Raw genomic sequence first — 24,148 nt, 5'->3', positions numbered from 1 at the left:
AAATCCCACAGGGACAGGTCTCAAGAGCCTGAGAGATGGGAGGGATGGGGGTGAGCATGGTGGGTGGGAGGTGGAAAGAGTCCTTTAAAAGTGCTCATGGTCACTATTACTGAAACCTCACTGACACCCCCCTAGCCTTCCTCACCAAGTGGGGTGTCTTTATGTCTGGGGATCAAATCTAATGTTTACACAGCCTTGAGATTGCTTTCTTAATACAACTACTGCTGCTACTTGTTTTTTGTTGGTTTGGGGTGGGGTTGTTTTGCTTGGGGTTGATATCGCCTTTATACAGAAACACTCATTTTCTTGGGGAGCTTAGGTATATCAGTGCATTCTGGAAACACTTTCTGGGGGTATATGGTAGAGCAATAGATCAAATCCTCCGTGATCCTTGTTAACATTCAATCTTGAACTGAGCGTTTTTAATTCTCATTATCATGAAGCATTGCCAGGCTGAGGTCTTAGTCCTTTATCAAACAACGTTCCCATCAGAATCAATGCAAATAAAAGCAAACAATTTAGTCTGTTGCCATTTTTTTTATAAGGCACTTGCCATCCTTCAAGTCACTTTGGTTTTGTTCAAAAAAGGAGAAGGCGTTACACTATTGAATATTTGTCAGCACAGAATGCTGAATCCAACGGTGTTTCATAGAAGAGAGGTAAACACAGCAGGTCTTTGACAACATGGTAGATGATGCAGGAAGAGTTTTACTGGTTATTGAAAAACATCTCTCTGCCCACACAATGACCTCCTTGGTTTAACCTTTGTAATCCAGGAACATCAGATAAAGTATTAATTCTAACATATGTATATTTGTACTGGAATAATTAAACCTTGCAGCCATGGTCACAAACTTTCCTTTCAAGCAGCAGCTTCAGAGCAGTCACATTTGCCCTAATCAAAGAAATGGAAGTTAGGAAAAGTGCAGGTTTGCTGTCCATTATCGTGAATAGGAAATGCATATTGCAAAAATCTCTCTCAATAGAAGTACCAGTAACTCAATTTGGAATAACTTGTGGTTAGTGGGATTTGCTTTTAAGCAATGGAGTTCAAATATGTAATACAGCAATAGTGGGAAATGGTTTAGATTAAGCAAATAATGTAAAAATCATTTCTGGATATATTTTTGTTAAATTTTCTCATTGTCGCAAGCTCAGAGCCTGGTGTTGCAAATGGCTGAGAAGCTCCTGGGAATTGCTAAATACTTTGCAGTCCTACCATGTATAGGAGGAGGGTGAGAAGATTTCAAAGCACTTTGGAGGAAAGAGGTTTATATCTGAGATGTAGATGAAAAAATCTGCAGGACAAGTTGTGTCAGAATTACCATACTGGGCAGTGAAAACCTGTTTTAGGAGAACATAAATGTGAATATACTGCCTCAGACATAGGGCCCATTTGGCCCAGTACTCTGTTTCACTTTTCCAGCTGCAAACTATTTTCAGTTCAGGGGGTTATTGAACCCTGTGTGGTTTGTAGTCAGTATTAATGATTGTTCTTCTAAACATCTCTCCATCCTCTTCTTTAATGTGTGTAAACCCAACATCCTTTGGCAAAGAATTTTCCAGCTACGAGAGAAACCATCCTGTTTTATTTATTTTGAAGCAGGCTTCTACTTGCTTCATTTGATAGTCACCTTCTAGTCCTAGAAGAGACTACAAACAGTTGATTCCTGACCTGCTCTCTCTAGACCACCCATGAGTTTGAAGACTGCTCTTATATACTCCCTCAGTTATTGGTTTTTTTCCCTGACCAAAGGCACTACTCAGTCATTCCTTGTCTGAAAGTTGTCCATACCTTCAGTCATCCTTGTTGCTGTTTGAAATTTTCCCAGTTTTAATATGTGCTATCTGAGAGCAGGGTACCAGAACCACATTGACTCCTCCACGTATGTGCAAACCATGAATTTGTGTAGTAGTATATAGATGTCCAATGTTTTAGTCTCTATTTTTAACTCATAATTCCCAACATATGCTTTGCCTTGTCACCACAATCAGTTGTCGGGCTGATGTGTTTGTGGTACTGTTACGTTGTACCCATAGACCTTGCTGCTGAGTGGTCATGGTCGGCCCTGAGCCCATCATTTTGTATGTGAAGTTAGGATTGTTTATCCCATTTTACACATATCTACATTGCTTTTATCTGCCATTTTATTGCTAGGCATCCTCAGGTCCTCCTACAATTCCAATCTGCCCTCAGTCTCACTGCTCTGAACAACTTCATGCCATCAGCAAACGTTGCCATCTCCCTGTTTACCCTCTTTCCAGGTCATTTATGAACATGTGCAACAGCAGAGCTCCAGCACAGACCCACCAGCGATCTCCCTCTGCCTTTTACTCCTGCCCTCTGTTCCTCTCTATTAACCATTAATTTCTTCCTGTGAAGGCTTTGTCTCTTATGCCATAGCTGTTTAATTCCCTTAAAAACATTTGGAGAGGGATTTTGTCAAGACTTCTTTAGAAATCCAAGTAAACTCTATCAATTTATATAACACTGGTACCCACTCTCTACAAAACTCTCCAAGAAAAGCCAGTGCTGTCCTTCTAGCATGGAGCACCCCACTGCCTACAGCCACTTCACTCTTCTAGCTGCCCCTTTGACTTCTCTGTGTCCCTTGGTCCTCTGGTAAGGACAGCAAACCTAAGTATATTATTTCTAAGTACAACCTCTTAGGAAGTTCTGTTGGTTTTGATTAATTATGAACATTAGCAGTTTTCAACCCTGTGTTTCAGGTCAATGGAAAAAAAAAAAAAGAGATTGACTGCGATAAAAGGATTTCTAAATCTCTTGTCAAAAAGCAAGACTGAGTCAATGAGGCAGATAACCAGAAAAGTAGCAAGCACACAGGCTTATTTTTTTCTTACCCCTGAAAGCCTCTTTTCTGTAGTGGAGGCTTCCATATTGATGAGCATATAATATCTTGTGATCCAATTTGCTGAGAGTTTGACTTAGAAGAAATCACTGTAACCATGTAGGATTTCTTTGCAGTATGGACATGTTGCTTCTATACAGCTCAGCAGGTCTTGGCTGCACAAGACTGTTTCAATTTTTAATGAAAGACTCCTAGAGATGAAATATTTAACACCTCTTTCTGTAAAGTCCAACTCCCCTTACTACCACTACTAACATTGTAAAGGGCAGTGATACTGCTCATTGCTCTAAGTGTTTTAGAGTGATAGATGAAAACAAAGGTTTTATTTTTAAAGTTGGACATAGTTTGCAAAGATCTCTAACCTTGAACTGAATCCTGCAGTTCTTACTTAATAAGGTCAGTGGGAGTTTCAATTAAAAGGAAGATTTTAACCAAGTGAGAACTGGACAAAACCTTATTGACTCTTTTTTGAGAAATCATTTAAAATTCAAAAGAACCCCCCTACAAAGATTATATGGTATATATAGAGAGATTCTTTAAGCCATCTGAAAGAGAAATTAATTGTTCTACAGTCTGCCCAGAGGCGACAATAATTAGTGCCAACCCCTTCTTTTGATTAATTTTAAATTTTCCTGTTCATTTCTGGGAGAAATCTTTAAAGAAATCCATCCCTTACAGTGTGCATTTTCCCTCCTGGGAGTTGGAAATGTTTCTACTGTATCAATGGCAAACTGTAGTTCAGAAAAAGAAACTTTAAACATGAGTTGGCTCCAATGGAAACCCACAGAAGCTGGTAATCTGTGTGCATTACAGCACTGGCTGATCAATAGTAATTCAGGGATAGTGGCGTATCAACTGAGAAATATTTCAAGGCTTGATTAGTTGTGCTCCTTTTCCATTGGGACTGTAGTGCAATCTTCACTTATAAAGACATGTGATCTGAAAGCCTGAGGCAGAACGATCCTTGTTTTCGCAGGAGAAGTCACAGGAGAAGCTTTTCTAGGATGCAAAAGCTTTTACATCTTCACCCTTGTTTCTAAAAGCTGTGTCTTCTCCACAAAATTTAAAAAAAAAAAAAGCGAGCTTAGGATGGCATCAACATCACAGCCTCTGCGAGGTAAAAGGGCATGTAAAAAAATATTTTGGGCAGTGTTTCCTCATGCCTGCTTCATTCTGTCTCTTGTGATCTATGCTTTTCTTGGGGCTCTCATGTTTTCCCACATTGAAGGTAACCGGAAGGTCAATTTAAGTGAAGAATATAGAAAATTTCTGCAGAATCTGTGGTACATCTCCAGAAATTTATCAGGTATGTACTGGAATTTCAAAATGACTTAACTGTACAGGGAGTTATTCATTCTCTTGTTTTTTGAGTGAGATTTTTGGCTTTTGAAGACATTCTTCAAAATATTAACAGCTGAACCTGCAAACAGGATTTTCCCTCTGCTTAGCTACTGACTGCTGTTGTTTGCTTGTCTTCCTTAGCTGTGATTTTGACTGCGAGCTTCCCTGGTCCCTGTGTTCCTGCCTGAAAAGACTTTTCCTGAGGTGCCTGTGTTCTCCCTTTTGCCCAAGTTACCTAAGGTCCTTAAAGAGCAGCTGAGATTCCCATGTATTTCCCTCTGGTTGCTGGGGAGTGAATCCTCTGTCTCAGAAAGTCTCTTCCAGCTCCCTCTTCCCAGCTCTGAGCCTCCCTCCCAGCCCTCTGGTGATGGGATGCTCGGATGGAGGCAGGGGCAGTGCTGCACCCTGGACCCAGTGGTGCTGATGGAGGGGGTAGAGGGGAGGAGAAGGGGTAGAAATCCTCCTGGATCTGTGTTGGGGCTCATACATGGGCTTGGACTTTCACTCAGGTAGGTGTGCTGACATGATGATCTGTTTGGGGCAAGCATCCCTGTGGATAACGTCCTTTCAAGCAGAGCTCAGCCATGGGGAGGAGGAACAAGGGGTGCAGGCTCTGGGGTTCACAGCAGAGCGCTGGGCAGTGCCACCTGAGTGGTTCATATCGGTCACGTATTGACGACCCCATGTTTCTAAGTATCTTTGGGTCAAAAGACGACTAATCTCCTGGGGAGTCCAAAACGAAACAGGACATTCAGGCTGGAAGCTGAATATTCAATCTTCCTGCCCTGCTTCTTTATGCTTATTTTTGTGTCATATTTTGACTTCATTGGAGCATAGCTTGTTTATTTGTTCCTTGTTTCTTTATTCATCAAAGCCACTGGACCCACCTGATTTTTTCGGGGTGGGGGGGGAAGGGGAGGATGAGGTGAATATTTTTATCTTCTAAAAGAGTACGAGCAAATCCTCAGCTGGAGTAAACTTCACTGGAATAACAGGCTGCCTGCTCCGTGAGTGGTGGTCTGCAAACACTCACTGTATCTCCTGTTGTTACTGTAACAGATAACATGACAGAAAATGAGGAGATATTTAAGGAAAAAATCCATGCACTGCTCAACACAGCTGAACGAGACTGGTTTGTCAATCCAAAAGATATATGGACTTTCTTTGGGTCTCTCTTTTTCTGCTGCACAGTATTCACCACTGTGGGTAAGTTCAGAGGTAAAGTAACCCCCTGCAGAATCAATTGCTATCTCTGCTTTCTCTAATGTATTTCTTCCAGGGAACTAAAAAGAAACCCAAACAAACTCAAAAACCAAATCCACTTGAATTTTTCTCCTGAGTATTGAAAATGAGTCTGCGAGGGGTTCTGCAAACAGATTGCAGAGATGTAGCTGAGTCACAGAAGCAAATCAGAATTTAGTCACTAGTGATGGTACACGCTAATTAGCTGCATCATTACATGCATACTATAACATGTACTCATATATGACGTGCACGAAACTATTATATTAAAGTAAAAAGAAAGCTCCATCTTTCAGTCAAACCTTATCCTTCTCACTATTGTGTGTTATGTTGGATAATGTATTCTTCACTGAAAGAAGTAATTCATTATGCATATATTGTTTTTCAATTGCTTCCCTGTTATTTATGTCTAACATAGCTTTGTAAATCTATGGCTCTATAATTAACCATGCTGTTGTTGTTCCCACTTCTCTGGGCTAACAGCACACGGTGATGTTTAAATCACACCTCTGAAATCTTTCATTCTGACTTCGTATTTCAAAGGAGGACCTAGATCAAATAGAAACATCTGCTCTGTTTTTGGCTCCCTCTGCATTGCTAAATACAACTCCTCATGCTCATTCCCAAAGCTACTTTTATCCCTTTGCTAATCTTTCTCAAATGCTGGCAAGTACAGACACTGACTATCAAGATTTGTCAGAATCAAAGCTGGATGGGAAATAGTCCCACAGCATTGTATCAAATTGCAAAGACATTTCTCCACTGCATTAGGATATACTCAACATCCCAGCATGGGTATGCATTTTAATGCAAAAGGAAAACTGAACCTTAAAAAAGAGGTTATCCTATTCAAGGAATAGTGTGAGACTTAATATGTTCACTTGGAGCACGTAGGAGACCCTGGCATGCTGTCTAAGTCACAGCAGAGGCTTGAACCTCAGACTCTGATGTCTTAGGTGACTGTTCAAACTCAGTTTCTTGCAGCCCCTGAGTTTGAAGACAGTCATCTAGGTTGTCAGAGACACATACTGGAGATGCAGACCTGAATCCTCACCCCAGTGAATATTTCCTAGTACAAACACAACAGCTAGGAATGTTTGAAAGACGACATTTTATCAGAAAGCTTTGACTTCAGCAAACTGATGAAAAAACATATTGTTGAAAACTTCTTGCCTGGGTATACTTACCCATCTCCATTAACATGGGACTTTACAAATGTCCCCATACACACTGAGCCAACATATTTATTTCTACACTGCCGTTATTTTTGGCCTTCATAGCGCTGAGCATTAACACAGCTTCCTCAGGTTTTGAGCTGAGTTTTGGGATCAGTAGGAAGCCTGGAATATTTATTGCTAATAGGTGGCTATTTCCATTGCAGTGGGATTATTATTTGCAGTATTAGGAACTGATAAATCACTTCAGGTTAGAGTCAACTTAGCTACCTTTAATTTTCTAGGAGAAGCGAGGCATCTAGTCTGAAGATCGGTGGTCTGAACTGCCATCTCTTCACTGCCCGCGGAGGTTGCCTAGAGGTTGCTAGGCTAGATTTCTGGATAGCTAAATTTAAGCTCAAGATAAGTTTTAACCCTTGAAACTGCACTAGGTATTTTTAATGCATGAAAATTGAGAAAAAAAGAAAAGAAAATAACTCTGTACAATAACTACCATAATTAGTCTTTCCCAATTGCTTCAGCAGTAAGGATTAGCATTCCCAGTTAGCCAGTGGGGAACAGAGTGACAGAGAATAAATAGCACAGCAAAGGAGAGACCAAGGTTGGATTCAGACCAAAGTCTATGGCAGCCATTAGTGAAAACAAACATGAATGGATGAAGAAAATGAAGGAAACTATACCTCAGCATATGAGTTAACAATCTTACAGGCTAAGTACCTGGCCTGGAAGATCATCTAGGAAAGAACAATGGTTTTGAAGTGAGAGAAGAAATCCTTTATGTCTTTTTGCAAGATGAGAAGAAAAATGGTTGTTAAAATTTAATACAATTAATATAACACTGATGTTTTCTCCCACTGTAATGGAAAAGCACTAACTTACAATTTAGGTTTCATATCCAATATGTTAAAGGAAGGAAATATAAATACCCAAATCGAATTTAGGGAAAGGGCATATCTTCTGCTACCATTTTATGTATCATAAAGGCCGTGCATCTGGTAATACTTCCCTATTTGTTGTAATTGATATTTGTAAGCTTTAGTACTCTAGAATGAACATGCATTTCCTCATGTGATAAACATATGCTTCCTCACTTGATCCTTTGGTTTTCTGAGTACATTTAAGAGACTCTGAAAACTATGAAGTCAATACAAACACAATGTCAATACAACATATGCCATTAGAGCTAGATCTGATGAACTAGGGACAATTTCAAATTCTGTTATTAGCTTACCACTCGTCACAGGTAGTTTTGGCAAAGAAATGAAGTTTGAGGTATGGGTCTCATTGTCCCAATCTGATCCATAGTGCTGTCCCAGTTTCAAAATTCAGACAATCATCCAGATCTGAATCTTCCCAGAGCTCAAGGAGTGTCATCCCCAGAAATCATTCAGTCATACTGTGAGATCCTGGAGGCTGTCCAGGAGATGATCGCCCAGTTCCTCATGCACAGTCCATTAGCTTCCTCCAGCATCAGCTGTTGTCTCTCTGAGCTCAGCCCTTGGCTTGAGTTCCCTGTGGAGGGACCCATGGGCCCAAGATCTCTCTTGCTGTCTTGCCTTTTGGACCCTTCTTAACCCAGATTCCCAGGTCAGGAAATCTTCCCGATAACAGTCTCCAGCAGGACAGAGGCTGCACACCGGTCTTGGGCTGGCCCAACCCTTTTGTTTCTCCTCCCTAAATGGCCTCTTATTGTCAGGTGGTTAAGTCAAACAGCCGGTAAGGTGCAGATAAGGTAGGAAGAGTTAATGCAACAGAACTGGCAAACTCCAAACCTCCAAGTGCTTGAAGAGGTGGGTTGCCTGCATTAGTAACCAGCGTTTGAGACTCAGAAATTTTAATAACTTCAAAGCAAAACCAAAAAGAACAGTATGCTCTGGACTAAAAATTGACTTTTAAAATTGACAGCAGTAAAAAGCTCAGAGGATGTGAATAGCTAATAAATCACAATGTTCTCTCTCTCTCCCCCCCCTTCTCTTCCTCTTTTTGTTTTTGTTCAAGGTTATGGTAATACCTATCCTGTGACACGGATTGGAAAATATCTCTGTATGTTGTATGCTTTATTTGGCATCCCTCTGATGTTCTTGGTCCTGACAGACATGGGAGACATCCTTGCCACTGTCTTATCCAAGTCTTACAATGAATTCAGAAAACTACAGTCAAAAATTCTAGCCTCTAAACTCTGTTCTGGATCCACATGTAATAAAGGGGATGAACTGAAATCCAGAGCACAGTCTAAAGTAGTCATCAATGAGCCCTTGACTATTATGGAAGTGCTGAAAAGTCAGCCAGGTGTTAAAGGGAAGCCAATCAAATATCGCAATGCCGAAATTTTTGAAATGTTAATTGCCAGAGAAAATGAACATGCAAAACCAGCAAGAAATAAAAGCATTGAGAGATGGAGTTCATGTCCCGAACTAGCTAGGGGAAAGACAATGTCCAGAGTAATTGAGAATTTTGACAAAATAGGGAAACAGTTAGAAAAATTAGATGTGCCCATTGTATTAATGGTGCTAGTTATCTTTGTGTACATCTCCTGTGCAGCTGCTATTCTTCCAAACTGGGAAACCAGGTTGGATTTTCAGGAAGCCTTTTACTTCTGCTTTATCACCTTGACAACTATTGGATTTGGAGATACGCAACTGGAACATCCCAAGTTTTTCTTGTTTTTTTCCCTCTATATTATTATTGGCATGGAAATTGTCTTCATTGCTTTTAAGCTGGGTCAAGACCGCTTAATTGGTTTGTATAAAAAGGTGATTTCATTTTGTGGGGAGAAAAAGATGCCATCAAAGAAGATATATCCAAAATAAGAGCGGTCATTTCTCCTTCACTTGTAAGCATTTGCCACTGCAATGAGATGAAACTGTTCCTGTGCATTTCTGCCTTAGGCTGGCAGGAGGCATATTTTATTCTGATTTCTTCTGAGAATCTACTGTAAAATGACTGAATACCTCAGGAGGCACTTGGTGAAGGCATCTCCAGGGAGTACTTTCCAACAGGGTCCCATCTCCTAAATAATAAAAGAAGATAACGCATGAAGAAAAAGCAGAAGGCTCTCCCTGCCAGTGCTCCCTAGCATCTTTTGCAAAGCTCTGACTTTCAGCAGCCTTTCTGTCCTCTCTCCCACAGCAAGCCAATTTAGGATTTTTTTTTCAGCACTTGTCCAAGCAAGGCCCAGATCACTGTCTCGTCCTGTCACCTTGTCTGCAGCCAGGGACAGTTCGGTTGTGGCTGTCAGTACTGAACTGTGACGGCATGCTACTGTGATATGATTCATCATCAGAGTGAGCTGGGGAAAAGTATGAACCCAGCTGCTCTTCCATCATGATTGCATGTATTGCAAACATTGCACCTTTGTGCAGGCCAGAGGAATTTTAAAATGAAAGGAAGGACAGCAAATTTTCACTTCTTTCTCTGTCCCCTGTCCAGAAATCGGTCAGAAAATCATTCATCTGTTCAGGGCTGAAACCACTCCTTTTTCATCATGTTTTATCATATCTGTAGTCAGCCCGGAGTCGATAGGTGTCTCATGGTGTCCAGCTATAGAAGTGCTTATGACAACTTCTGCTCTTGAGATGGCCACCTGGGGGAAGGCACGCAGCAAACCTGAAGGTGACTACAGCCGTGGAACGAAGCTCCATCTCTTTGCTGTTAAAGAAGCGTGATGGTCTGGGGACACCGATCCCAGAAATCCTCGCTCTTAATCCAGGTTTTACTCTGCACAGACTGCTTGACTTCTGGGAGTTACTTGACCCACTCATAGAAAGAAAAGCCTACCTGTTTCACTGGGATGTGGTCAGGATCCTGTAGTGATATATTTGTGGAGCACATTAATATGAGAATAATGCTGTTTCTTCAAGACTTTGCTTATATTATTCACAATCTGAATCGAGCTATCAATGGTAGATAAATTTTTCCGTCGAAACTCCCCCCCTACACTCTATAAAAGAAACCACTGACTTGAATTAACCGCCTCTTAACTTGTAAATTATATGCATGCCCACTGAATGTGAACGATATCTCTAGATATTGAAGCATGCTTGATTATGACAGAATGTACATTATTCTCCATAGTAGATTTGCCACTTGAAGCTGAGATTTTTGGAATATTTACATGGCATCTTATCTCTGTTACACTCCATGTACATGGTAATGTGTATTCAGTGCTTATTAATGATTAGTTGCGATTAAACACTGACGATATGCAAAACATATAATGAATGTTGGTATATAGAAAAGTGCTTTATAAGAACAAAAATAAAGAATACAGCAGCTGGACGGAACTCTGGTTAACTTTTTCATGTTTGCCGTGACTTTGGCTTCACATACAAAGTCCCTCCACTCAGACTACTCTCATATTACTTTATTTTATGTCTTTGGATTAAAATCATTGTAGAACTTTGGACCTGTACCAAAGTTCTCAGAAATCAATGAAAAGACTCAGATGATTTAATGGGCTTTGGATCAGAGAACTGCACTTCCTGCTCCTCAGGGCTTTTCCTTGTGATACGCCTAACACTGCCAGCATTAGTAAGAACTGGTCTTTATATCATTTGACTAGTTTCTCTCATATCAGTGAGATCTCATTTATGCAGAGGGATTAATCCTGAATTCACCCCCTGTGGATTTCTCATTGATGTGGTACCTTGATACCTTCACATTTACTTTATGGACTTAGTCAGGGAATTTTGTCTGGGCTTGCGGTAAGGATTCTGCACCAAATCATTCTAGTTATGGCCAAGGGATGGCAGTAAACAGCTTTCCTTCACATAGAACCTGTCAGTTATGGGGGATAAAAATGTATTTTATAGAAGGAGAGAGAACAAATCACATCACCATGACCCTCTATAAAATGACGGTGCACCTGCCTCTTGAATACAATGCACAGCTCTGGTCCTTCACCTTCCAAAGGATATGTAAAATTGGAAAAAGTTTATAGGCCGGGGTAAAGATGAAGAAAGATGAACAACTTCCATATGAGACATGTAGAGTAGCTTTCTAGTCTGGAAACAGGCAAGAGACTAAAGGAGAGATGTGTAACATTACGAAGGCACGGAGGAGGGAAATAGGGAATGATGGAATGATTGTTAAACGTCTTTCATTATGAGAGCTAGGGCTGCCAAATGAAACTCGCATATGGCAGGTTTAAGAAAAGAAACAGAAAGAAGAGAAAATGGTACTTCACACAGCGTGTAATTAAGCTGTAGATACTCCTTGGCATAGGAGGATGTGGCGATTAAAAGTTCACATTAGATCAATGGGAAATGGGACAAAATCATGAAAGAAAAACTTGAAAAACAATTAAATACAAAGATAACACTTCTGGCTCAATAATCACTGAGCCCCAAATCGGCAGATGAGGAGGAAGCATCTCTACAGACTTTCCTGTCCTTGTGTTCTTCCTTTGCAACCTGCTGTCTCTCAGAGGCAGAATACTGGTCTGCACGGTCTTGTTCTGACCTGACTTCAGTGCCTGTAATGCATCGAAACAGATTGTCACATAGCTAACAAAATATTCAGTAAATCCAATTTCTGAAGAGATATTTAGTTTCACATTTGCATGCAAGGTAGACAAACCAGCACATTCTGATTCTGCAAAACATAAGACAAAAAATGTGATTTAGGCAACACAACACAACCAGCCTGCAGCAAATATAACACGGTCATTTGTCTTGTGTTGTGAGCCTAAAGGAGGGTGGAGAGCTGGACACACACCCAAATGCCAGGGATAAAAAGATATTTATATCTTCTACTCAGGTGCACTGAAACATTGATCCCACACAACCAGGAATATCTGGCCCTAATTTTCTTACTATCAAAGTTGGAAGCCAGTTTCCCAGATGACAGAGAGGTATGCAGCAGCCTTGCGCTAACAGTGATAGGAGCGGTTCGGTCTGTATAGCAGGATCTGAATGTAGCTCAGTAAATACAGCAACAGAATTAATGAAAGTGAAACAAAAAGTAGTGAGTAGTGGCTCATTTAGTGAGCCTCAGGCATAAATATTTATGAGTTGCCTGCTCTTATCATGGTCTCAATCCTAGAGGAATTCACAGTCTCTGCCCCCAGAAGTTTTTATTCAACAAAATTGACATGGAAATCAGCTTTATTTGCATCAACGCAGTACAAAATACTGCTTTTCATAACTCTTTTCCATAATGTGCTGCATGAGATGGTGCATTAGCCATGAAGGGCTTCAGGGAAGAACTTTTCTATCAGGAAAGACGTGACTGATGGGGAAAGAGTTGCTTGATGTGTAACCCACAAAGGATATGAGTTATTACAGACCCAGCTGGAGAGCTTTACAGATCAAATGCACTTGATGCTGAAGGATGCTGGATCAATCACTCCTGATTGGGCCAAGATGGCAGCTGTCACGAGCACTTAGGAGCGGAGAAGAGGGTATTCCTGGTGTGGGAATTACAGAGGGAGGGATGGAGGAATGAGCAGAAGGGGTGGAAAATAATCTTTGGGCAGAAGGGTTAGAGGGAGAAAATGACAGCAACGGCAGAGGAAGGAGCCGTTTTCTGTATAGACATAAATATGGTGAAGAGATGCTTGAGAGACTGAAAATATGGTGAGGGCTGGTGCCTCTGGTCTGGGGAAGGTTTGTGCAGGCAGGCCACGGTCGGAGAGCGCTTCTTAGATCAGAACGGTGGTCATGGTTGTTGGGCTCCAGCGCAGGTCTCACCATCAGCAACCACGGAGAGGGCAGAAGCGTCTGTGCAAGGAAGCCTCCTGAGAGACAAAACAGTGACAGAAAGAATATACAGGGACTGGACTGAAAAGCCATTAATGAAACCATCAGAAATATTCCTCTTATTCTCTGCTTTGTCATTTAAAGAATGACAACCCATTCAGAAGCATCTTTTACATGAGCAATACGTCTGAGGATTCAGGAAATTCTTAATGGGATGTAGGACGTGTCATCTGTGTGCCAGTACTTCAGATGTAGTCCAGATTTTAGTGGGCGCAACGTTAATAACATCTGATAGCACTTTGATGGCCTTTATGCTTTTTCAACTCGTTCCAGGTGGAGATGCACCCACATCACAAAAACACTCTCATATAATGGATGCTAATAGCACGCGTGGTGGCAGGCTCAGCAGAGGCAAAAGCTGAGACTCCAGCTGAGATGAGTCCCTGCAGTCCCCTTTGCTTCCAGGTTCCCAACATACCTTGTGATCCTAATTTCCAGATCACAGGGTGTATCAAATGTAGCATGTGTGGCTGTTGCATGCAATATGAGTGTTTTGTGAACCCAGAATGATGGGTCTTACTATTTTCCCTGGCTTTCATAAATGGAACACTTTTATTTTTATGTATTATTCTTATTTATTAGTATCAATAATTTATTATTATAAATATTTTATTAATAATGTTAATGTTAATGTTAATGTTATTATTATTATTAAGCACCTCCACAGGCTGTACTTAGCGGTTCTGCCAGGACATATTGTATTCTATGAGCAACTTAAAGTATTTAGTTGGGATACCTTTCCCTTTCTTCCTTACGTTACGCACTACATATATGGTAGAAAAAATATTGCTCAAGCCATCCAAAACGATAGCCTGCATTACACACAGAGCAAGGGAGATCAAGTTGCTCAGGATAAATTTCAATTATCTTTGTTAAAGTACATAGGCACAGATGGTGACAGAAATACCAGGAATTTGCTCCATCTCTCATAGCAAGTAATAGCTGCGTGAAGACAACAGATCTCTCATATACGAGGCCAATATTTTTAGGATAGTGGCCCGAGGTCTAAGTGCAAACCTTCATGGACAATGAAGTCCATGAATGCATTGCTTGTGCGTGCCAATAGCTGGTTGTCTGCACGTGGTACTCATTAGAGAGTTCCAGGAAGTGCTTGGACAAATGTTAGTTGGCTTGTGTGCTCACGATTTTGCATGTGAATCTCAGCCTTTTCTTTTTTTTTTTTTTTTTTTTTGCTTTGAGTTAAAAATTCAGTCTCTCAGTAGATAAAAACTAGTTCTTTTGAGGTTACTTCAGACTTTTTCAAACTGATGAAGCTCTCAGTGTCTGGGCACAGCCAGAATCCTCCTGACGCTGAACTTGTGCATAAAACTTTATGTCTGCGCATTTTCAGGATGTACCAAAGTCCAGAGGAAATGGAAAGAAATGGGCAAGAAGGGAAGGGAAAGCAAAGCAAGAAAAAAAGAGTAGAGATTTGACAGTGAAAAATTAATTGCTGTGTTAAGCATCTACTGATGAGAAATCAGGGTGACGATGTTGTCTAACAACATTGACTCATTACATTATCTGCTTCCACAAAGTCCTGTGTGAACAGGAAAACTGAGAGAGAAGACACCACAAAATCAGCATATAAAATTGCCAATGTACTTGATGCACTGCTGGAAGAGAGTTATTTGATCTGCCGTGTGATGCAGACTGTCATCATGCTCTCTGATCAGTGCCCTGTAAGGGAAAGCCACCCGTTTGCTGTCTTTTGTCACATGTGACAAAAAGATTTGAGAAGCAGTGCCAGAGTTGGAGGTTGAGGCTCTGACTGTGGGTTCTACAATTTCCCCACTTCACACTTTTCTTGTGGCAAGTAATAGAAGTTGTTGCTGCTAAAGGAATTTGGGAGTTTGGGGAATTCAGTGTATGTATGAAGCCTTCTGCCCAGCAGCTTGATATTACACTTGGTTTGAGGCTGTTTTTCTCTCACACAACCATCCAGCCTCTCAGGAGAGCATTGGCTGCCTAGATTTCACTGATGCTTAACGGGGAGTTTTCCAGATACACTTGCCAGCCAAAAGCACAGGGCTGCTGTGCTTCCTGGACGATAGAACTGGCTGATGCCTGGATGAAAGCTTCTGACGACACTTAAAAGAAGTTTGAAGAAAACAGAAGTTTTGAATATATCGTAGCAGCATTTTCATAAAATGTTTTCAAAGCAAATCTGAGCTTGTAGGAGGATTTTTGGCTGAACCGCAAAATGTTGATGGTCAAAAGAGGGCTTTTGAAAAGGTTTTAGCAATTTCATCTTTGAATGACTCCCTGAGGTGAGCCATTTGTGTGAGTAAGAAGGGAAGGACTTGAAAGATAAAGCTCTTTGTGATCCCTCCATGCTGTTGCTATAACTCCAGCTTCTCACACAGAGATGGTGACGTGTCAGGTCACTCTGCTGATGAAAGAGGACTGGCTTTCTTCAGGGCTGATTCCAAGTTTTTCCATACTTCCCAGGAGAAGACCAAACTCTGGTATGATCTACTTCAGACAAAGCAATACGTGGCGTTCTTGTTAAAAGATGTTTCTCAAACAGTTTAAAGAGTCTTATGTTAAGACAGCTTTGTAGTTACTGGGAAGAGAAAAAAAAAGAGCAAATGAAGGCTCATGAACTTTCCTTAGAGTTTAAGAGCAGGACATGATTTGCTGCACTAAGAAGTTTGATTTACTGTCAGGGTCTGTAAATAAGAAGTGCGTGCTTGGGCTAACTTTTGACAGCCAACAGCACTTCTTTTCTATCTGCTCTGCAAGAAAAGTTACGCTGCCAAATGATTTTTACAGCAATTTGCTATGCCGATGAAACAAATATATTTTGTACTCAAAGAGATTAAGTACTGGCATTTATACATGTTTTTACTGTATAGAAAAGCCACTACTAAATGCCACCTGAGAAGCAGAGCACTGAATTCTGATCTTCTTGAAATCCATGGCAAAGCTCATAGTGCCTTTAGCAAAATCAGGTTTGGAAACAAGTGACAAATAGAATATGTTTTGCCATTAATCCCTTTGATCCTGGTTTTAGAAGAGTCATTTCATGCCTAAACTGCCATCTCATGGAAAGGTTTTTTTCTACACACAAACTGGCTAAATTCCTAATGGTTGTTGCTTGTCTTTTCTTTTTCTCATGAAAGGGCTGGCTATTTTTCTTTGCTATCAGCAGTGACCTGCAATCAGGACATTATCACAGACTCTGGAGACAGGGAAACTTCTCAATGAAATAAACCCAAGTTCTTCTTAGTCAAAAATAGACAAACATTAACATGTGTCTTGTACCTACATCAAGCACTCTTGTGGTTATTAATTATTTTTTCTGTGGCCATGTTTTGTCATGTTTTTGGGCAGAGGTCCCCATCTCAGTTCCTGTCGATGGCCCAGCATGCCCTCGGATCCTCAGGCAGAACCTGAGACGTGTGACGTGCTCCCTGGGACAGCAAGGCTCACCCCGTGATGGGCCAGAAGTTCACTTCTTCCTTGGAGAAGCATGGAGATTCCCTCTGTTGGCCTCGTTTTCCATTAAAAGAGAATGGGGAAACAGAAGCACCAATATTAACAATGCTATAAACACAGCAACTAAGGAAGTAATTTAACTCAGTCTCCAGGCGATTTTAAAATAGATTTTAGGGATGATGTTAAAATAAACACTTTGACCAACCCTTGAGCTTAATTGAAGCCCAGTGTTTTTAAAGTCAGGCATTTTATGTTTTTTGTTTATAAGCTTTTACTAATGGGAACAGGAAACTATGTTAGAAAATGTTCTCAGTATTTCTACTGTTTGGAAAATGGTGTCATAAAAAACCATTAGGGAGTCTGTTCCTGTGAAATTCTCCAGCCTACCGCTTCAGACAGAAGGATTTGAAGTGCTTGACTTTGGTAAAAGCTTCTTTGAGCTAAAAATCTCACCTGCTTTTTAGTCTGAATAGCATCACCAAGGAGCTATACAACCTTTCAGAGTAGCTCAATTATAAAGGAGGACAAAAGATTTGGGCCCTGATTCTGATTTGACCTTCAGCAGTTTCAGAGGGAAACAGCTCTGTCAAAGTCAGCAAAATCATTAAATTATAAACCCAGCATGGGATTAGGGTCAGACTCCTTGAATTCTGTTAATAATTATTATTGCTGGTGTTTATTATTTTTATTATGGCAGTTCTTTGGAGCATCTTAGATAAGGACCTTAAGTAACCATCCTTTATCTAAGAGTTTCTAGCTACATGCCTGCCGCAGCATGCATCTCTCTCTGTAACTAAAGCAGACCTTATCACTTCCTGCCTGTGCTGGCTAAGCAAGAAAGAAAAAATCTTTATGGCAAGTGTACAAATATGTGTCACTGGGTGATTGAGTAGATCTGCGAAGCAGCTGCGGTGTATTTCAAAAAGGAAGAAACCTAGTGAAATAGGAGCCGTGAACGCAGAAGCCTCATGCAACACAATGAAATTTCATGACAAGGAAAGTGTGTGCATTGCCCGGTTGTCCTCTTCCAGCTGTGTCACTTCACCCTACCAGCTGTGGTCCAACTCACGGGCACTTGACCCAACCAATCAATCAATCAATGCCTGACCAGTGCATTAGTTTTGGGTGTTAGTATTTATAAATGCCTATTGTGATCTTTGCATAAACCTCTTGGATGAATACTCTGAATATTGGGAAAAGCATGAGTTTGTCGGTCTTCAGATGTTAATTTAGCATTCAGCAATGATCTGGATAGCTCTCATTCAAGGTGCTTGCAGCTGCCTGGAAAGCTGGAAGAGTGGGGTAATCCAACACAGCAAGAATCTGACAAGCACAGAGCGAGTAAAACGCTTTTCCCCTGTCCAGAGTGGGGAAAGAGAAATGTGACAAACTTGCAAAATTGCAAATCATCGAGCACATTTTAAGAAACTGGACTAGAAGGCATGTACGTCAGAGAAATGCTTATATAGAAGTGTTTATGGTCATATTATTATATTCTCAAGATTATGTGAGTTATAATAAGACAATCTGTATTCATGAGTCCATGAGCATCACTTGTTCACAGACGAGACTTGCCTTTGAACCATGCTGGAACAGGTGCAAAAAAGAGATCAGTCAGGAGAGCAACGACACTTGAATGCTTCTTATGTGGTGATAAGGGACTGAGAGAGACTGATAGATCCTCAGAGGAGAAGAGAGGTTTCAATTCAGAGCCTACCTGGCTCGCACTCTGAAACATTTGTCAAAATTGGGCAGAAATATGCTAAGCTGGGAGAGACCTTCATAGCAAGAAAGGCTTGAAACAACAGGATGGAAAGGAAAGGAAAGGAAAGGAAAAGGAAAGGAAAGGAAAGGAAAGGAAAGGAAAGGAAAAAAAAAAAGGAAAGGAAAGGAAAGGAAAGGAAAGGAAAGGAAAGGAAAGGAAAGGAAAGGAAAGGAAAGGAAAGGAAAGGAAAGGAAAGGAAAGGAAAGGAAAGGAAAGGAAAGGAAAGGAGATTACGACATCTGAGAGAGCACTGGGCAATGCACAAACAGTCTGATAGGCTATAACTGTCAAATCTGGCAGGGAGATGAACTGGACCCAGGATGGCCCTTCCTTCACTTCTGCAGTCCTATATGGACCGCTGGAGTTAGCGAAGCAAGATGTATCCTTGCAGTCTGTTAGCACTACAGAGGTCTCTGGGTCCTTGCAGTCTGGAGAATACACCTCTACTCCTTCCTGCAAGATTAACATAGAGATAACCTCTCTGGACTAACTGCCTATTTTAATTTAATTTCTTATCCCAGAAAACACAATGAGTGAAGGGAAATTAAATTTGTAATGCAACTGGAAAGCGATATATTGGATATCAAAATATTGTCAACTTGAGCTGAAGTTCTCTTAAAGTCCCAGAGCCTTTTAAACCAAATAGGCTCCTTACTACCTCCTACTTGTGTAAGATAAAGAGAAGCTAAAATGCCAACAAAAGAGCAAAGCAGAGAAGCTGGCCACAGCCTAAGTCTGTCCAGGCCCTGAGGGCACTAACAGGTCATAATGTCCCTGCCCAGCCCCCCCGGGCATCCCCCCACCCAGCCCAGGACCAGCCCAGGGCCATCAGTCCCTGCCCCAGCGATGGCATAGGATGCCAATCTCAAGCTCCCCACAGCCATGCTCTGCCTGACCATGGACCCGCTGAGCTGGGCTGATCCACAGACTGACGTCCCAGCCTGACCTCTAGTACTCATGATCTCAGCAATTTCTGTATCTACATATTAAGCATAAGTTCTACACTCTTGTAGAGTTGTGGTCACTATTATATTGGGGGTATCTTCTAATTATTTATCAGCACACTGTCCTCGTGTGCAGGAACTGCTGTCTCTGTTCCACGGAGAGGAGACAGAGGAGTGGAGAGATGAAATGATCTTGCTTAGGGTTTCAACCTAAATGTGGTGGGTGTTCATGCAGGCTTTTTCATCATGATGTCCTCCTCCTGAGAGGAGAAGCCTACATGTATAAATACTCCACAAGAGTATCTGCTTCTGGAGCTGGGGTCTTTGATTACAGGACGATGCTACCTGCCTTGCAGGTGAGTTGCTTCCACACATTGCCACCACACTCACCTTCATGTACTCTGTGACTCCCACTCCTTCTGGACATGTAGAGTTTAACTGCTCTTCCTATGGCAATAAAAGCTGAGGCGTCATAACATACTGTTGATCTATCAAAACATCTTAGCAATGTCAGATTTATTATTCTTTCAGCTGAGAGTTCATTAGTGTGCACACGATCTGTTGCCTCTGCTAGGCGTAGGGCAATCTTCAGAAGGACAGTCAAAACAAATAGGTTATAGCAACTAGTAAGTGCTTAAATTCCTAGAAAGGCTTTCCAAGTCATTGTGTACTTATGATCCGACGTGACTCAAAGGCTATTCTGAGTGAAGGATATCATTTACAAAGAATTCAGCCCAGGTGGTTTAGCAGGTCATGTGCTTAGCTTGTAAAATAAATGGAGTCACAAATATTAATAAGTATCCTGAGTCCTTACCTAACAACACTGTGCTAGGAACAATTTTTCTGACTTCAGCTTTTCTTTCTGTTGTGGAGCCAGAGGTCTTTAGTGGAGGCAATCAGCTAGGTAACGCAGGTAGGCTCTTTGGGGTACCAGGGACCCCGACACACTGACAGTATGCTTGTGTTTTCCAGCAGCACTTCCAGTTTGATGGCTGGTTCTTTGAAACTCATCTACATGTGGTCATGATCAAGATGCAAATCTCAGCTTTTACATCTGCCCCCCCCCCCCCCAAAGTTTTACATTTCTAATTGTCTTGAGGGACATAAATTGTTTCCTAATGGGTGAAGCTCTACTTTCTATATATACCATACTGTCCTGATGAATGAATCATTTGTATTTGAGGAAGTCTATAGGCGTCCATTAAATATTACCTGGAACTTCACAGCCAAGTGCCTCTCTCAATGCTTCCTGGATGCTTTCCATCCTCTGACATGATTCAGATGGATCTCCGTGGTGAGAGGACAAGGCACTGCTTGCACAGCTCAGGTAAACTCCCAAACTTGCAGTGACTAACACCAATTGCAAAACTCTTATTTCTTCAAAGGAAAAACAAAGACCTTAAATGTGACTCTATCCCTGAGTATTGCAGCTCCTGCCATTTTAGTTGTACTGCTAAAGTCCTGGGAGATGCCTCAGTTCATTTCAAAGACAATACCATCATTCAAGCCAAGGGAAGTATTGACTCAGTAAGGACTGTGGAGTCAAGGCCTTTAACTGCCCTCTTCTCTGTAATTGTGTGTGTAGAAGATTCCTGGTGATTCCCAGCTGTGGGCACTCCCCACATTTGCCTCAGCGTTCATTGCAACATTAATATGGAAAGCCATTCACTGGAAAATAATACACAATACTCTATATTTCATACAGAGCATAGAAATAATGCTCTATATTTCATGAGTATATTTCTCAACCTCCCTCAAAGCTAAGCGGTTATAATTGTTTTACGAAGTGGGGTGAGGAGGGATGTGGAGGAGCGGAGGCATGCCTGAGGTCACCCACTGGCAGGGCTCCCGTAAGCTGCGAGCTCTGGGCTCCCAGTCCTTGACCAGAGATACTTAATCTTATGAAATTTATGTTTTAGTCCTGCTTAGTGCTGGACTCAGGGGCTTTTAGTTAACATTTCTGCTCCCTACCCTAGGCAAGGTTGGATGAAAGAAAGGAGGGGAATGAGAGGTCATCTCTCATGGAGTTAACTTAAGAGTGATCTAGAAACACACAGGATGCTGTGAATTAGGCTGGTCTCCTGAGACAGGGGCACTGCTCCAAGCCTTCATCCCCATCTTCAAAAGAGGGGAACCAAGCACACTCGTGCCTGATCCTGGGTGTCACAGAGCTACCCACCATGAGTGGAACAGCTCTGCTCCAATGCAGGCAGCTTGCTCTCTGCCTTGTCTTGTCTGGGCAACGGGTATGAATCCAAGGGAAGGTGAGAGGAGAAACAGGGCTGAATTGTCCATACTAAAGTTTGCTCTCACACTTTGGCTCAGAGACCAAGTTGTCTCCTGCTGCTGAAGACTGATTTTAATATTTTGGCTTTGGCTGTCTGTACCTCTCAGGGCTTGTGCTCCTATCAACTCTACATCTTCATTGCTTCTCTTTGGTAGCACTGGCATGAGCAAGGTGTGAAGCAAGCACTGACGTCAGTAAATACAGAAATTTTCACACTGTGACAGCACATTTGGGATGGGAAAATGCCCCGGATTTGTGCTAGGCACTTGGTTTTTATGTGGTGTTACAAGGCAAGCTGTGCTGACACAGGGTAGCACTGGTTAGTGTAACACTCCCAACACAGCAGCAGAGCTGGGAATTTCTAAAATGCCTTGAGGAGTCCATGGGAAAGAGCTTAGCCAGCCAGAACATCTCTCCTAACGGTCAGATTTTCAGACAACTTCATGGTGGGGGTTAAACACCAAAGGGATGCATAGGGTGCTTCTTCCTACCACACAAAAGCTCGTCTCATTGGCATAGGGCTGGTCCAGACTGCACCAGTGGTCCTACTGGAGCCAGGACCTGCTGAACATTGCTGTATTGCTATGTTTTGCCACATGCCTCTGCCAGGTCACACTCTCCCTGTCTGAATTCAGTTGAAGATTCAGACCCTGGCCTATGAAGCTTGCAGAAATAAAAGTGAAAGGCTCAGTGGTATTTACTTCTGGGGATACTTAGGAAAAAAAACTAAGTTATTTGATCCCAACACAAGCCATCCTGGTTTTGGATTATGTTTTTCAGTATTATGGTTGCCACTGAAAAATAGTAGAAATGTATTTATGGATAACGATCTTTTTCTTTAACATTTCTTCCTAGAAAAGTCCCTCTCTTTCCATTCTTCACTCAGTAAGAGTGATGGGATACTCCCTCTGTAGCATACCTTTCACAGCTCTACTTCTCTCTGAAGGAAAGTAAAGCTGTTCTTAAGCAACTGCAAAACAAAGGATGTGTGGTAATGATTACGGTCTGACCTCCATAATCTCGGCCCTCGGAAGTGAGGTTGAACTGATGCCTTTTTTGGCATTGTTGTAGAAGAACCTTCCTTCTCATTTTCTTTCTTATGGATTCTGCTTTTTGTGCTTTTAATGGTGATAATATGAAATAAAAATGGGGCGGGAATAATTTATGATTAAAAAATTCTCATTATATTAGTGTAGGTGAGTTTGCTTTTTGTCTTTCCCGTGCTCACTTAGAGTTGCCTGTAATCGCAAATGCCTTCTCTCTAGTTTTACGATTCAGGCTTGTTGCTCGTTTGGGCTGCGAAGAGAAAAACGCCTTTCGCCGGGTGAGTAAGCCACTAGATGGTGCAACTACACCTCGTTCCTTCGGGAGGCCAGCCGCCGCCAGATGGCACGGCCGAGCGCGGGAAGAGCTGCGGGGAGATGGCGGGAGTCGATCGTTCCGTTCCATCGAGTACTGACAGCCGTCTGACACCGACCGCCTCGGGAGCTGGGCCTGCAACCGCTCGTGTTTGTCGGCTTTGGTAACCGGAGAACGGCTTAGAAAATTTTATGCAACGTTAGGAACAAGTTTCTTTGCGTAGGAATGGTGGCACTTGTAGGTGGAGGCTTTAGAAGGAGTAGCAGATGAGTAAAGTTTAGGAAGGAAAGAATAGCAAAATACTTAAACTTTACGTAGAAAAGTCCGGCTGTTATTAGTTTTAAAGCGAGACCACAAAGATCATTTAGGGTGATGCCCTACCTTTACCTACATAGAGAGAGCATAGATTTTGGGATGCTCCTCAATCAATTCTTATTTTAACCTTTCTTTTAGACAAAAATATATAGGATGTATCAAAACACCTCAGATTTCTTAACCATGGCCGTATGAATGGGTAAATTGATGCACAAAAATCTTAAAGCGATACAGCAGCTCAGGGCCAGCACCAGAAACTGGGGCTGCTGACTCCAAAGTGGTGCTGTCCCCCTCCCCCGACCATCCCCAATTCTTCTTCTGTTCTTCAGAAGGCGAAAAAAGAATTTCCTCCAGAGGAGTGATGGAGTGCCTGTTCCTCAGCCAGACCCACCCAAACCTGTATGGGAGGCAGCCAAGGAAAACCGAGGCTTTTGCAACCCTTGTTTGTGCATGAGGAAGGCCAAGAGGGACACAACCACTGTCCCCGTAGCTGCGCATGTCACTAGGGAGAAGCACTGGCTGATGGCAAGAGAATATGATCCAGAACTGGGCACTTTCTGCTCTGTTTTTCATTTTTCATCACTTTGGCTGAATGACCTAAAGCAAATTACAACCTTCCTTGGCTTCATTTGCCCTCATCCATTGAAGTGT

The 24,148-nt window shown here is 41.8% G+C and overlaps 1 protein-coding gene across 1 annotated transcript; it reads left to right on the top strand.

Annotated features, from left to right (window-relative positions):
* The first annotated feature begins 3,959 nt into the window (after positions 1-3,959).
* KCNK18 (potassium two pore domain channel subfamily K member 18) lies at positions 3,960-9,438 on the top strand. Its single transcript, XM_050899092.1, has 3 exons — positions 3,960-4,176; positions 5,271-5,417; positions 8,627-9,438. The coding sequence occupies exons 1-3, from the start codon at positions 3,960-3,962 to the stop codon at positions 9,436-9,438; spliced, it is 1,176 nt and encodes a 391-aa protein (XP_050755049.1).
* The last annotated feature ends 14,710 nt before the right edge of the window (positions 9,439-24,148 follow it).

The sequence above is a fragment of the Gymnogyps californianus genome, chromosome 6, assembly GCF_018139145.2.
Source record: "Gymnogyps californianus isolate 813 chromosome 6, ASM1813914v2, whole genome shotgun sequence".
NCBI classification, from domain to species: domain Eukaryota; kingdom Metazoa; phylum Chordata; class Aves; order Accipitriformes; family Cathartidae; genus Gymnogyps; species Gymnogyps californianus.
The sequence above is the reverse complement of the archived record's forward strand: the minus strand, read 5'-3'. Positions and strand labels throughout refer to the sequence as shown.

Excerpts from the sequence above, each read along its gene's own strand:
- KCNK18 (XM_050899092.1), top strand. The coding sequence starts at position 3,960 with ATGGCATCAACATCACAGCCTCTGCGAGGTAAAAGGGCATGTAAAAAA. Across the intron at positions 4,177-5,270 it reads CATCTCCAGAAATTTATCAG|ATAACATGACAGAAAATGAG; the intron begins GTATGTACTGGA and ends TTACTGTAACAG. Across the intron at positions 5,418-8,626 it reads CACAGTATTCACCACTGTGG|GTTATGGTAATACCTATCCT; the intron begins GTAAGTTCAGAG and ends TTTTTGTTCAAG.